The following is a 17,318-nucleotide window of genomic DNA, read 5'->3' as shown; positions in this document are numbered from 1 at the left end:
TCTCAGATTATGCCCGTGAAGTTGATTTTTATGCTAAAGTGATTAGTTTTTTGAAAATATTACTCACTCTTGTATTTCCTTTAAAGTTAATTTAATTCAAATGCATATTCTTATTTTTTTTTGTTGCACTTTTTTTATGTTATTGTTAGTGCATTTCCTAAAACAAGCTTCTCAGTAAAAGAAAGAGGTAGAGAGAGGTTCAGAGGTTTTCAAGTCAGTGAAATCTAATCAAGTTAAGTTGTTCTTTCTTTTGTTTTTCTTTCTTGAAATCTGTTGTTAGGTAATTTGCAAACTTCAAAGAGATATATCATGTAAAACTCAGCCTATAAAAAACATTGAATTCAGAATTTTTCTCAAAGTTATTTATAAATAAATAAATTTTTCGGTGAAAAAAATAAATTTAATTCTTTTATGCTCTTTAAATAAATTTATGTACTAGTATGGCGGAAAAAGAATGTAAAAGTAAGAAAAAAATTTTTAATTTGTAAATTAATTATTACTATTAATTGTATTTTCATGCAATTGTAACTATATCATTGCAGATTTTTAAGAGAAGATAATGTAATTTAATAAAGAAATTTTGAGGTATTTTTAAATAGAAGTTCTCAATATTTGAATTTATTTTTCCTTATATTATGCCAGTTTTCTTTATGCTAAAGCATATACTTGAGTATATTTTTTGAAAAAATAATAGGAGGTTTCTGAAATAATCAATAAAATGCAAACAAGTTGATTCGACTTATATTTTCATTTTTCTTTCTTAAAACCTGTCGTTAGATAATTTGCAAACTTCAAACGGGTATATAATGTTTTACAGAGACTTTAAAAAACATTGCATTTAGGGTATCGTTTTTTCTTTTTACTAAAATTAATCTTTTACAAGTTTTATTTATTACTTAGTGTCATGCCATTGATAAACATTGCATTATTTCAAGATTTTAACGTCTTTAAACTCTAAGATTTATGTTCCATCCTTTTATTCTTTCTTAATAAATATATTTCTATAATCCATTTTTCAGAAATAAGCTCTTTAAAAAGGAAACAGTTATTCTTTATTTCGATTCCAACTGCATATTACTTATTAATGAATGTAATATAAATGTATGTAGTGACAGATGAGGCTTAGGTTTCTAGTAGTATGTTAGTTTTTTAAATTACCCTTTATGTTTTATTTTTGATCAAATAATTTAAATTAAACCATCTTTCTTAATCAAATTTGACCTACGTTTTGTTAAATAACCAAATGATGAATCTAACTCTTCGATGAGAGTTAAATATATTGATCATGATATTCCTTCCGTTTTCTCAGTTTTTTTCTGAACTAAAGAATAATAATTTTTTAAAAAAATAATATTTATAAGGAAGGTCATAGTAAAAAGATCTTCATTAACGATGCTAATGTAGCCTCAAAATCTGAAATAATAATTATTTATTTCGGAAAAATATTGTCATCGAAAAAAATGGCATTTTTAACATACTACGTAACTAGTGAATGAGTTCTATTTTCGAAGCTTTATGCTTTATACGATAAAATATGTTTGAAAACAGAGTAAGAAAAACCTATCTAATTGAAGAATGAATAAAAATGCAATTTTTTTCTACACAGTATGATAGTACAAGAAAATGAATATTTCCTCCAAATAGTTATACAACTGTCGGGTAAAATAGCTCTACAAGCTCCAGATCTCCGAAACAAATTAGGAGCAACACTTCTTCCTCACTAAATAACAAAACTTCTATATTACTAATTAACAAACTTCCAAACCAAATAACAAAAAATTCAGAAGAAAACAGTAAGAGCAAAGTTATTTTTATTTTAATTCGTTTATCTTTTTTTGTATTTTGATTAAGCGACACAAATTGGAATGGATTTGTCGTTTGTTTTTTTGTAAAAACTCTGGTTTCACAGTCCCTTTAAGGCCTTTACCTCACATGGTCTTTTAAAAATAATTCGAAATACTTGTTTTAAATATTTATATATGTACAGGGTCACAATGACATATTTTATATCTGAACTATTATAAAATACTAGTAGCAGAATATTGATGAAAATATTACATAGCTCTGGCTGTTATACTTGTAGTAGTAGAACTGAGGACATTTTCAAATGTCAACACTTGCTTTGCATATATAGGTGCTATTCTCACAAAAAAAGCACGTCAATTTAGAAATTTATAAGTACACTATTATTCGTATTAAAAATATCGATCCAACTACATTTCAGATTTTTTATTGTAAAAATGTTATCTCAACTAAGAAAAGGATTAGAAAATTTCACAATTCCGAGTCTAAAAAACTGTAGCCATTAACGAGAGAGCTAGAAAAAAAGTTTATAACATTATGCTTAAGCCTATAACCCTTAATACATTTGAAAAATATTTTATCTCACGATATCTAACAGAACGTTCACTAGAGAATCACATTGGCGAAAAGTAATCTTCCTAAGTACAGCAACCTAAAGTAATGTACAGTAAGCCACCCTCAATACATTTTGTTAGCAGTGTTATCTCAGGGAATAGAGCTCTCGCCTCCCAATGAGGTGACCCGGGTTCGAGTCCCATCGATGACTGCTCGATACGAATTCCGCACCCGGCCCACATAGACCACAGTGCATGCATAAAATATCGCCATCGGCAGACGGATCATGCGTTAGAATCCCTTTGAAATCAGACTAATTGTGGGAGGTTTTCATGGTTTTCCTCTCCATGCAAAGCAAATACGTATAGATTCCAGCGAAAAGTCGTCCGCAAAGCAAAATTTCTCCCAATACTTTATACAGGACTTTCCATGTCATCTCGATTGAGTTCAAACCTACGAGGCAACTGAGTTGATGATTGGTAATCGTAAACTAAAATTTGGGAAGACTGTTCAAAGATGTTCATTAACCCCTTCCTTCTCGCTCCCGTGGAAATGACGGGGTGAGGTTTCGCCCTCTATTTCTCGCTCTCGTGAAATTTCGGGACTGGAGTGTTCTGTTGTAATGCGTCAATAAGAATAAAACTAATTAATTTCTTTTGCCCGGTCTTTTTAAGGTAATTGTAGATAGTTAATTTATTTTAAACTAGATGTCAGCACTAATCAAATACGGGTATTTGGCAAAATAGGCACTTTTATGACCGTTTTCTTGAACATTAACCGATCGTTAAGGTTAAGGGGTTAAATAACTTTTGTTCTAGAGATCAGATTTTCACATACCAAGAAAAATATTAACAGTTCAATGTGTTAATAAAGGCTGTAAGATACTTACAAGACTCGTGACAAGAAAGTGATAATTTCTTCTATTAATATATGTATCTTTAATTTGTTGAATAACAATAGCTTTAGCTATTTCAGCTTCGCAGTCTAATATAACATATTTTTCTCCGTGTCTATCTTGGTCCTCTAATTTTCTAAGAAATTCACTGGCATCACTGGAGTTGGTAATTCTTCTCACAACTCTCATATCAATTTTGTCTTTTTCTGTTGTTAGATGAAAAATTTGTTGCAATTTTAGAAGGCCTGAATGAAAATAAAAAAAATATTAGTTTGATATAACAAATATAATATATTATTAAAACAGATCATTATATTACGTACAAGCAAAAGTTTGTATGATTAATAAATAAAACGAAGATGATGATTCATGTGGCCAAGATTCTGAATTATTGTCTATATACAGAATAGAATAACACAATATTAAAAAAAAGATAGAACTAAATTAAACTTAGTGGCATGACAGCCCATTTATTGCCAAGGCCTGCTGTACTCAATCCAGTTTTTTTGCCGTTGCACTCTAGAGTCTCTGGTGCCGTTTGTACAGTTTATGTGGTGCTCCTAAGGTGTAAGCACCAGTGCTTAGCCTCCAAGCAGTTTTGGTACTCATTTAATGAACCACTGAAGGGATGAAAGTTTGAGCCAACTTTACCCGGTCAGAGGATTGAATTCCGAACCACTGAACCTCCAGGCTTTGAATAGTAGACAAAGATCTTTATGAATTCAAAAGGGAAGCTAATGAACTTGTCCATTTAGTTTCTTAATCTACAATTTATAAAAACTGAAGCATTTTTTTTCACAAATAAAAATAAATACTAAATATAGAAAAAGATTTTCTTACAATTAAAAATATTTCCCATTTTAATTTTGAGTTATAAAAAAAATAATATTTAAGCATATAAATTCACAATAACGTGCCTAACTTTTACAAAATACTAAGTTAAATTATATTGTTGCGCAAGTTAAAATATAACTTAATTCAAATTAAACCTTATAAATGTTGTAAAAATTGTTCAGAGAATATATGTATATATATATATAATGCCTTAATGATGAATATATTTCTTTCAAATGGAGGAGGAAACAATAAATAAATTATAAAACTAATGCGTAGCTATGCAGAATATTTTTTATAAGCGTTCAGTTATACTTTTCAATTGCTTATTACCAGATGTCCCAAAAGTGGCAAATGGATTTTGAAAAAAAAAATAATAATAAAGCGAAAATAGAGTGCGGTAGAAATGTTTGGTTTGCGGCCTTATGCTTTGAAAAATTAGGGAATTTCATCCCACTACATTGCAGATTTAGTTAACTTCCCTTCGAAAGATGGTTGTGCAGGTTTGCCTGAGTTGCAGAGAAATTGAATCCGCAGCATCCCCAGTCGGTATTTTGCAACGGAATCAGTTAATGAGTGCATAATAAGACTAATATCTTTTCCGTAAAGTTAAAATTAAACGATTATTTAATTACCCCAATGAGTTATAAAATGCATAATTAAATAATAAGCTTTAATGAGTTGGTATTTTTCTTTCTCATTTTTTTATTTTTTGTTTCAATTTGATTTAAAAATAAAAGTATAAATAAAATAACGTGGAATAATTTAAAAAGTGAGCTTAAGATATAACATTAAATTTACAATTTAGCTTAAATGTTAGCATTTCCTAACATTGTAATGTACTTTTTTGGTTGATAAGGAAATTGGAAACTCTGAAAAATCAACGTTCCAGTATTTTTATTTGAAAAATGCAATTTTTCTTCCTTATTCTTTTTTTTTAAAGAAAAATAACTTAATGTATTTTTTGCACGCAACTCATAACGCTCAGCTTTCAGTATATGAAAGTATCCAAGAAATATATTCAATAAAAACCGAAAAGAATTTCAAATATAGTGAAGTGACGTAAAAATGTCGAAGTAAGGATGCGTTGAATTTTTTCTAACAAAATGCATTTAAAATATTCTGCTAAAAGCATATTTTTTTTATCTATTTTCTATTTTTCTTTTCAACTGAGATGAGAATTGAAATATGTATCTATTTTTTTTTGTCTGTTGGGGTGCTCAATTTTCATTTTTTGTCGTTGTTTTTTTGACAGCAAAAAGTTTGGCGAACTTGTGAGAAAAGAAAACGCATTTCTAGAGCGCGTGATATATGGAAAAGCTTCTATAAAAAACGAAAAACGTGAAAGTTTAGAGAAAATTCAAAAGTAAAGACAATAAAAAGAAATGAAATGGATTTTAGATTTAGAGGAAACATTTTTTTAACAAAAATATGGGAAGGAAAAGCAAAAAAAAAACCATATTAAAGTAATATTTTAAGCAGAGGGAAAGATTTATGTGGTTTCGCCGACATTTTTGACCTTATTTTCTTATGAAATATTTATTTTGTCGCGTGTTGAATTATCAGTGGAATGTTGTTGGCCGACCAATATTTATAATACGTAAAATGCTTCATATCTGCATTTTAAATACATTTTTTTCTCGCAAAATACCTTTCTGGGTTATATATATATATATATATATATATATATATATATATATATATATATATATATATATATATATTATCTAATCTGTTTTAAATTGATTTTTATGTAAATTTTATTATGGAAATTGCTAAATAATGCCTTATTAATTAGACTAAATCTGAGAAATTAGAATATGAAACGAAGAAATGGGAAACTAAACACGGAAAGTCCTAAAATCTCGAAATTTTACTGTGATTTAATATTTTGAGTTATAAGTATCCAAATAGAGCTTTTCAAAATCTTTAAAAAAATCCGTTATATTTTACTATAAAATATCTGTTTTGCAGTGATTCGTTAAACTCATATAAGTAATTGAGTTAAAAATAATATATTTGTTAAAAAAAACGACATTTAATTTTTTTAATTTGGTACAAGTGATAATACTGACGCCATTCTTATTATAATATCATTTTATGAACCAGAGACAAGAAATTAAGAAAATAACAGTGACTTATTGGTCCATAAAGAGCTATGTTTCTTGGTTGGAGTTTCTCTCACTAATCTTTAATTCAAGTCTGATTTGTTTTATTCCATTACTTTTTATGAATATCTAGATTTATATTGGATATTGTGTTTTAAGTACATGTTTAACTCTAATCATAGTCATGCTTTGTATATTACTCATGGATACAACCCTAAAAAAATTTATTCAATACATATTTGTAGACTTACAAGAATATTTTGAAATGTTTAAGCTTTTAACTTATAGGCACATTTCCTTTAATTTATAAATATACAATTTTAGTAAATATAAAATTGTTTATTTCATTTTTCTCTACCATCATAAATTTTTTTTCAGGTTGTGACGATACTACTAACAGTAATATTTATTACATTATCCTTTCTTTTATAAATACAATATTGTTTTTTGATGTTTTTTTTCCATATTATAATATTTTAAATTAAGTGTAGCTTTTTCATTTTATTCATAATTTTATTTAAGTGATTGAAAACCACTTATATAACTTAATTGGATATTTAGTCATACACATGTAAATAATAATAAGAAATAATTCTCATTGGGTCTAAGAGTATGTCTCTCAAATGCTCATCAAACATTTTTATGTTAAAAGAATTATATAGTAACGGAATTTTAGGCAGTTTGAGATAAAATTTCCAATTTTACTATTTTTTGCTAATTAAATACAATATTCTTTATTATTTATTATGCGACTTTTTATTTAAACTATTTTTGTTTGGCGAATCAGACGATAAATTTCATTAATGAGTTTTGCTTTCCAATAAATTTCAAAATAATACAAACATTGGAGTAGTGTAGGAAAATGTTTCGAATTTCATTTGATTCAACATACATTGTCTAAACAGAAAAGTCAAATATCAACTAAATAACAAAACGGTAGGTATTTTTTGTAGTTAACTATTAACCTCCTTTTGAGTTTCAAATATTTTAAGTATTCTCAATTTTTTTATCCTATTTAAATAGTGACTAATTAATCAAATGGTAGTAATTGCTTGTAGTCGCTATTTGCATTATTTTTTATTTTCAAATGTTTCAAGTATTTCTAAAATATAAATCTTATTCAAATGGCAATTATCTAATCAAATGCAGTAGCTATTTGCCGTTAATTAATTGCATTTACTAAGTTTAAAATATTTTAAGCATATTCAAAATATAGATCTAATTCAAATAACATCAAATTAATCAAATAGCAGAAATAACATTAAATATCAGAAATTGGATGCTTGCATAATTTTAAATAATTTAAGTATTTTCAAAGTGTAGATACTAATAAAATAAGAACTAATTTATAAAATAGCAATTATTGGGTGTCCTGGATTTAGAAAAAAAAATTAAGAAAAAAAAATTAAGAAAAAAAAAAGTACGGAAAGCTCTTAAAATATATGATTTCCAGAATATTTTATTCCACATTTTTGCAATATTTTATAGCAAAATTCAATATTTTATTGCACATTTACTTAAACTTCTCGCTAATAGGCGGCGCTGTAGAATAGGAATGATTGCAATCGAAACATTTGAAATTGCGCCTCGTATGTACACAGCTTTGATCCAGGCTGTGATGCTTCAAAACGATGAATATTTGCTGCTCTAATTTGCAAACCATCATCAAAATTCTTCAGAAGTGCTCACTAACTGATTTCGTTGCAGAATACTGACTGGGCATGCCACGGATTTAATTTCTCTGCAGTTCCCGCACGAGAACCACGCCACCTGTTGTCGGGAAGTTCAACTAAATGTGCAGTGTTTGTGATATGAAATTCTCCGTTTTTCCAGACATAATACCGCTAGTCATTTTTATCGCATTCCGTTCTTTTTCTTATTGATTTTGAAAATCCATCGGTCATTTCGGGATACTCATTATTTGTGGTTAAAAAATTTAACCATTAATTTAGTTTCAAATATTTTAAGCATACTTTTTTTAAATATAGGCTTAAATCAAATAACAATTAGCTAATCAAACAGCAGATATTGTTTAATATTGTCATTTAGTAGAAATTCAGCATCAGCATTTATTTTTCAAATAATTTGGAAATTTTCAAAATATAGATCCGAATCAAATAACAGCTAATTAATATTAGAGGAGCAAATATTTGTAGCTAACTATTTCAATTATTGTTTAGTTTCGAATGTTTCAAATATATTAAAGTATATATCTTAATCAAAACTAATTAATAAAATAACATCAATTATTAATAGTCAACTATTTTTATTAAGTTTCAGTATTTTTTAAAATAGAGACCATTTTTCCTTTTTAAAATCACAAAATACAAATTTTGTTTTCCTTAATAGCCACTAGAAACAAAGAAGTAAACCAACTGGGAAGGAAAATAACTTATCAAATAAACATCCGAAATAACTTATCAAATTTCATTAATGAGTTTTGCTTTCCAATAAATTTCAAAATAATACAAACATTGGAGTAGTGTAGGAAAATGTTTCGAATTTCATTTGATTCAACATACATTGTCTAAACAGAAAAGTCAAATATCAACTAAATAACAAAACGGTAGGTATTTTTTGTAGTTAACTATTAACCTCCTTTTGAGTTTCAAATATTTTAAGTATTCTCAATTTTTTTATCCTATTTAAATAGTGACTAATTAATCAAATGGTAGTAATTGCTTGTAGTCGCTATTTGCATTATTTTTTATTTTCAAATGTTTCAAGTATTTCTAAAATATAAATCTTATTCAAATGGCAATTATCTAATCAAATGCAGTAGCTATTTGCCGTTAATTAATTGCATTTACTAAGTTTAAAATATTTTAAGCATATTCAAAATATAGATCTAATTCAAATAACATCAAATTAATCAAATAGCAGAAATAACAATATCAGAAATTGGATGCTTGCATAATTTTAAATAATTTAAGTATTTTCAAAGTGTAGATACTAATAAAATAAGAACTAATTTATAAAATAGCAATTATTGGGTGTCCTGGATTTAGAAAAAAAAATTAAGAAAAAAAAAAGTACGGAAAGCTCTTAAAATATATGATTTCCAGAATATTTTATTCCACATTTTTGCAATATTTTATAGCAAAATTCAATATTTTATTGCACATTTACTTAAACTTCTCGCTAATAGGCGGCGCTGTAGAATAGGAATGATTGCAATCGAAACATTTGAAATTGCGCCTCGTCTGTACACAGCTTTGATCCAGGCTGTGATGCTTCAAAACGATGAATATTTGCTGCTCTAATTTGCAAACCATCATCAAAATTCTTCAGAAGTGCTCACTAACTGATTTCGTTGCAGAATACTGACTGGGCATGCCACGGATTTAATTTCTCTGCAGTTCCCGCACGAGAACCACGCCACCTGTTGTCGGGAAGTTCAACTAAATGTGCAGTGTTTGTGATATGAAATTCTCCGTTTTTCCAGACATAATACCGCTAGTCATTTTTATCGCATTCCGTTCTTTTTCTTATTGATTTTGAAAATCCATCGGTCATTTCGGGATACTCATTATTTGTGGTTAAAAAATTTAACCATTAATTTAGTTTCAAATATTTTAAGCATACTTTTTTTAAATATAGGCTTAAATCAAATAACAATTAGCTAATCAAACAGCAGATATTGTTTAATATTGTCATTTAGTAGAAATTCAGCATCAGCATTTATTTTTCAAATAATTTGGAAATTTTCAAAATATAGATCCGAATCAAATAACAGCTAATTAATATTAGAGGAGCAAATATTTGTAGCTAACTATTTCAATTATTGTTTAGTTTCGAATGTTTCAAATATATTAAAGTATATATCTTAATCAAAACTAATTAATAAAATAACATCAATTATTAATAGTCAACTATTTTTATTAAGTTTCAGTATTTTTTAAAATAGAGACCATTTTTCCTTTTTAAAATCACAAAATACAAATTTTGTTTTCCTTAATAGCCACTAGAAACAAAGAAGTAAACCAACTGGGAAGGAAAATAACTTATCAAATAAACATCCGGCTGTGACAGAAAAACAATCTAATGCGATTATATGACGATAATTCACAAAGGGAACAGTTAATGAGCTACGATCGATACTAAATGTCAAAATAAGCGAAGAAAATACCCCTCAAAAAGATAAAACTAATTTAATGGAAGAAAAAACTAATTTTTATGTGTCAAAAACGAAGCGTGATAAAATGATGGAGCGTTTTGTCGAAAATTATGAAAATATTCCGCAGTATAATGCATCAAAATTAAATTTATTATACTTTTTATTCGGAAAAGATAAGGTTTTCATCAGTTTGTAGCTGCAGTTCGTCGTTGCATTAAGAGATTAGATACGAGATCTATTTAATAGATATATTTTTGAAATATATTTCCATCACATTAATGTTGAGTTTTTTAAATAAGTTTGGTCTATTTATGCATGTTTTTAGTTACAATAAATGATTATATAATATAATATTTTAGAATTTCAGCATTATAAGTGAATTGATTTTTAAACGTTGGCTCAGTTTAAAAATTTATTCATTTATAAAAATTTGAAAAAAAATAATGCTTAATGGATATGAGATTAATTGCAACAATAGTAACATAAAATATCTAGTTTAATTTCTAGTGTTATTATCCCATTTGCGTCTAACCCATTTATGTCTAATTATCCATTCATGTGTGGAGTCATTTTTTAAAAAAAAGTTTTATTTTTTTTCAAAAATGAGAAAACGTGGAAGAGCAAGAGCAAAACTTTTATGATTTTGTACAAGATAGATAGATTTGACAATCATAATACGATAATGATATACAAACATTGTGAAAAACTTAATTTATTCTAGGAAAAGGAAAAAAATCAGAACGAAAAATTTTTTCATGATAATTTTAAATTTTAGTATTATAGAAGATAAACAAGTAACGAATGACGATAACTGCAAATAACGAATGATCTTATGTATGAAGTAATGAAAATATATGAAAGGAATTTTGGAGAATGTTGAATGATGATATCCTTCTAATTTGTCCAGTTTCGGGAATTATTAAAAAAGCTTTATTTCTATGAAAAAAAAATTATAGAATGTTGATTAAACAAAAAACTTGATATTCTAAGGCAAATTTTTTTTATTATTGTCATGTTCTATCCCTATTTTAAAATTCTTATCTACTTATAGTTATAGTTACTACCTATGTCGCGCTGCACGATTAAAAAATTTGTGAAAACCTTGGAAAGTTTATTATTCCTTTATACTCCCGTGAAATTTTAATACAATAAAAATTCTAAATATCCAAACTAGTATATATTTTAAAAATATTCCTTAATTTATGAAATTATTTTCGTTATAAATTTCTATAATTGTTAAGGAAATTCGTAGTTTGAAACGATTCGAATATTTATTTTTGAATTTCGAACTTCAGAGCATTTCAATCTATCCAAAAATCGCTTCCGACAATCTTGCTATGCTTACAGTACTTTTTAAAATACCTATTTAAGCATTTATAGAAACTTAGAATCTTTATGCAAAGCGCGCTACATAGTAGTACATTTAAAGTGTGGAGCACATTCTCCTGTTTGCAAAATTTATGCAAATAAATTCGAAAAGAAGCAAGCACATACGTGAATTGAAAATTAATCATAAATTATGCATTTCTGAGGAATCTGGATTCTAAATTAGAGTTTGAATACATTTCTCATGATGGGTTATGAATAGATTTACCATTAGATGATATCTGTGTTGACTTCAATAAAGTTTCATTTAATGAAGACCTGCAGAGATTTCAAATAATGCTTTTAACCTGTTAATTACATTAAAAAAAACCGCAAGCACGCAATTTAAAAATCATCTCGATATTACACTATTTATAATTTTATTCAATGAAGTATAATAAAAGGAAAATTTATACTGCAATGCTGATAAAAATACATTTTTAAGATAGAACGATTATTCTCTTGAAATGAAAGTTATCTTTTAATTCGTGAGATTATTTTCCACAAATGATATATTTACATTCCACTTTAAAGCAGCGACTTGAGTTAAGTACATAATAAATAGAAGGTTTAATGTGATGAAAGTTTCGAGAATGAGAAACTAAAGTAGATTTAGTTTTGACTTCTCCGTTTAGAGAATATGTCTATAGCTGTTGTAGCTGCGGCATTTACATAGGATCTGGATATGCAAATGTGAGATCTGTTTACGGATTCAAATATAAATTTTTAGACTCTTTCGTTGAGGATTTTGAGCTACATTGCGAAGTTTGCCTTTCAATTTCACTTACCAAGGAGAACTTCGAGTTCAAAGCTTAGTAAACAGATTAAATGTGAAGAATATTTAGAGAATGAGTAATTTAATTTTTATCAGCCGTTATTGTTGAGAAGATATCTAAAACTCTTGCAGCTAGGACATTTATTCAGATTCTTGGTAGTACTAATAGGAGATTTATTTGTGTGTGCATATATATATATATATATATATATATATACATACACACACACACACACACACACACACACACACACACACACACACATATATATATATATATATATATATATATATATATATATATATATATATATATATATATATATATATATATATATTTATATATAAGTTCAAAACGTAGGGAAAACAAGGGAAAAATTACAGAACAATGAAAAAAGGGGAAAAATAATAATAAAAATAACGAAAAACCGGAAAAAAAAGAAGAAAAAATTCAAAAAAATTTTAACAAATCCGGAAAATAAAAGATGTAATCTTTTCATCAGCTCACACGTTTATATCTGCTGAAAAGAGTGCTTTCTGATATTGCATCAATGTAGCCAAAGCAAAATATATCAATACAATAGTGTGAGAAGCACTCAAATAATTTTACTAAAAAATTACAACAAATAAAATAGAGCACAATAAGTAAAAATATCTGGTGAAAACAGAAAATGAAATATAAAAAAAAAACTGAATAAAACATTAAATGAAATCTATAAATCGAGTAGCGAATTCAAATGAACTTACATGAACGGGAAATTTTTCAAGAATGATTTATATTTTCGTCGCAAGATTGCCAGATTGCAAAAAATGACAACAAAAGCATAAATTGAGTTAAAAGCGTAACTAGGGGAGTTTTGTATTTAAGTGCGTTCTTGCTGCATTACTGAAGTGCGTTTGATTTGTTATTGTTAAACTTATTGTTTTTCTTAATTTCCTTCGTGTGTTTTGTTTACATTTATTATGCTATATATATATATATATTGTGTGTTAGATATAAAAGTACCTTATTTTTGCAAAATATAATTTATTAAATCAGATTATGGCTAGATTTGATATAACAATTATAGAAGTAATCAAATAGACTATTTCAATGTAATAAGATACATCACAATAGAGATATTACATCATGTAATAAGCTACACTGCGGAGCTCAATTTTTATTATAGTTAATTAGGTACGATTTATAAGGATTTCTCTGTTTTTTCCATTAATGCCCGGACACAAATATTGAAATGATGTAAAAAGAGCCTTCGCGTAAAAAGTGGCAGAGAATGCATGCATAAAACAAGTAGACATTTCCTTAAAATTTCGACCGCTGTTGCTTTATAAAGGTATTGTACTATTTTCCTTTGACTTCAGATCTGGATATAAATATATTTATTATATAATGGTAGACAAAATGTCCAGTGCCTTCAAAATAAATGCTAATGAAATATTTTCACTATCACTTTGTAATTTTTTTCCTTAAAAAAATTTTCTTCATTTTTAAAGGACACTACACATAAGCGGGTTGTATTATAGTTTTTTGCTCTATCGAAACTTTGGCATTGTAATTTATAAATTCGAAACAATTTTCAAATATAACAAAGCTGTTAAATTTCTCCCTCTGGAGTCAGCTTACGTGGAAAAACCAGTTTTGCTATGTGGAGAAGACTGCAGTTTAAAATACGACTTTTTATGCGCAGAATCGTCAGTGGGTAACATATTAAAAAAATATCAACATTTTATACATATTAGATCAATATTTATCATCTTAAAAGCAAGGAAGTTAAAGCAATTCATACTTAAGCTGCTTCAGTGGAATTAAATTTTTTAAACTAAATATAATACTGATGACAGTTAGATCAAGTTTTGCCTAGCTAAAGCTAGCGCAGTCTACTGTACTTTTAAAAATAGCGCAAAACGTCAATATGGAAAAAAGCCGCAGTTTTTTTAAAAATGAAAAGCATTTGTGGTCTAATTTTTTAATATTTAAAAACTTACTCTGATGCTGCATTACCTGGGCACTTAAAAATTTGCAAAAACTGAATAAGGTAGTGATTTTGATAATTCTCATCTTGGTGGAAAAATGTCACCCAATTGGCGATTTTTAAAAACGTTTGATAACTTTAAAAATATTTAAATTTTTTGTCCATTTTAAAGCCCTGATAATTCTTCACCACTAGATTATACATATAGTTCAAAATCATCTTATTCTTCAAGTACAAGGCACTTAAATTACAGGTTTTTTTTTAATTTTCCTTGGCGACAGACCTTCGAAAAGCAGTGTTGTGTGAAAAGTAGTAATATCCGCAAGTACTTTTTTCGAAAAGATGACGGCAGGCAACCCAATTATTTCATTGTGAGAATTAATTTTGAAAAAAAAAAGGTTTTTTTAAATTCACTATAATATATTAATATCATAAATAAGTTTGTTTTTGATTATAAATAATCATGCTTACTATAAATTGGCGAACCAAAACTAGAAGATATTAAATTAGTGTAATCTAGTGGACGGCAATCTCTTTCATAAAACCACGCTCGATCAGAATTCAATACAAACAGATCTCGAATTGAAAATACAACTCTTTTTGAAATAAAGATTTGTGATAATAGTTAAAATATTTGTATCCAAGAGTTATATAAGAAAACCTAAAAGTTAGTACCAGAAAAGTTTTATTCAAAACCACGTTAGATGACGCAAAAGTACATGCCTTCTCTCTAATGGTTGTGGTTTTTGAGAAATATAATTTACAAGGACTTAAAATTTAAGAAAAATATCAGTTTTAAATCTTATTTGAAAATAGACTTTAAAAATAATTTTCACGATCACTGTGGAAAATCTTTGAAAGTAAATTTCTATACCAATCAAATGCTACTTCATAAAATGTGTTACAATAGGTGATAATAACCTATCTATTAAAAGTTCGATAAAACCGTGATATATCGTCAAGTATTCATTCACTCATTTCAGCCCTCGACATGGAAACTAAATGCAAGTTAATTTTTCGTCTGTCTTTATCTATTCAAATTTCTGGAATAATAAGTAGAAGATTTTGAATAGTTCTTTTGGAAATATGTTAAATGTTTTCGTTCTTTCCTTTGTGACGAAAGCAAGAGCTTTCTGGAAATATTTTCTCATAGATTTGAAGAGAAACTATCTCACTCAAAATGTCGCATTTTTTTAGATATATAAACTAACTAGATATATAGACAAATTAGTGGCAAAAGTAATGTTTCATTTACTTATTACTTTGATTTTTGAAATTCCGGGGCAAGGCATGGATGTTCAATCCTTCTCGGTGCTATCTATGCTTACTGTCGGAGCAACGTTGGCCCTCCTAATATGGTGCCCCAGAAAGAGTGACCTACAAATCTGCCCTTCAGATACCTGTATAACCTAGGTCATTCTCCAGGTGGGCATTGGAAAAAAAACTTTGATTTTTAATTTGTTCATTTTCATTGAACCACTTATAAGGCTGTAGAAAGTATACATACTACCAAATTTATTGACATTTAATTTTCGACGTGAAGCTATTTTACCACTTATCATTTGTGCTACCATCTGTTGGCAACTTCAGAAAACACAAGAAAAAATAAATAAATGGTGCTTTATTTACGTAAGTGTGGGTAACAGTAAGGGTTTGCGTTGGACAAAGAAGATTGGGTAACACCAGGAAGCTATTTTCTCCTGTGCGTTATTCGTTCATCCATTTGATCAATTCTAATCAGGCTTATTTGTATTTATAAACGTCTTATTTATAAATTTGATTATTCGTAAGCTCAGAAGTTCAAATTTATGGTAAACTGCTTACAGTAGGTAAAATTTTGAAAAATACTCAAACAAAATCCCATAAGAAAATAGTCTTAAAAATTGAACTTATGCTAGGTAAAAATCAATGTGAATTCCTTTCCATAAGTCAAACATAATCCTCAAAATAGTAGTTTTAGTAAATATGGCAAAAAACTACGGATCACAACGAAATCTTTTCTTCCTAAATTCAATTTAAATTTTTATTATTTGTTTTAACATTAAAAATACTTATTTGAATTTTCATTAGAACTTTCCTGACATCCAGGGTTGCCATAGGCGACTATAAATGTGAACAGTGGCAACTAATAAAATTCAAAATCTTATTAACACCTTGAATGCCACACTAATTTTACATGGTTCTCCCGTCTGGCCAAACGGTAAATAACTACAAACTAAATTTGCAAATATTAGACAGATTTTGTAAGTTTTTAAAAGGTTTGGCATAACATATCTGAAGAAAAAGTGGCCGACGAATCGTTTAGAAATAGTGGTGGAAAAAAATCTACCAAATTGAATTTATTAAACCAAGAATCACAATTAATAAACTCAGTGTATATAAATAAAACTATTTTTGTGCGTTCTATATTGCATTAATTTCTTCAAACCATTTCAGTAACGATAATAATATTAAAAAAAATAAAAATTTACTCGAATTATGTGTTTCTAATAATCTTGAATTCGCCGGTCACCGGTGAACCCCGTGGTGCTACGAACAAACTCAGTGACGGTCACCGGTGACTAACATGGCATTCGTCTTGTTAAGAGATTTAGAAATTAATAACTTTCTCTAGCATATATTTTTTAGCTTACTTTGGAAAATGAATGAGGGTAATGTCTTAGTTTTAAGTATTAATAATATGAAATGTAAATCCTAGTGATAGTTCCGAGAGGATAATGAAAGAGATAATAAATAAACAAAAGTGGATTAAGTTTCAAACAGTTTTGGCAATCAAAGTCGAAGGTGGCATTCCTATAAAATCTCATTTTTACTTTAGTTTACTAACAATTTACTCAATTTTCTTTTGCTTTCTTGTTTCTTAAATCATGACGTAAATATTTCATTTAAACTC

General features: G+C 27.6%; 1 protein-coding gene across 2 annotated transcripts in view; it reads right to left on the bottom strand.

Moving 5' to 3' along the window:
• LOC107436206 (glutamate receptor 1-like) overlaps positions 1–17,318 on the bottom strand; it is a 147,221-nt gene that overhangs the window by 55,960 nt on the left and 73,943 nt on the right. For both annotated transcript variants that reach the window (XM_016047817.4, XM_071188134.2), the window contains exon 4: positions 3,248–3,498. In XM_016047817.4, coding sequence (XP_015903303.3) covers positions 3,248–3,498 — 251 coding nt within the window. The remainder of the gene's footprint in view (positions 1–3,247; positions 3,499–17,318) is intronic.

This window comes from Parasteatoda tepidariorum, chromosome 12, assembly GCF_982258835.1.
Source record: "Parasteatoda tepidariorum strain Cologne lab strain chromosome 12, Ptep-v5.0, whole genome shotgun sequence".
NCBI lineage: Eukaryota > Metazoa > Arthropoda > Arachnida > Araneae > Theridiidae > Parasteatoda > Parasteatoda tepidariorum.
Note: the sequence above shows the minus strand (reverse complement) of the source record. Positions and strands in the feature narration are given on the sequence as shown.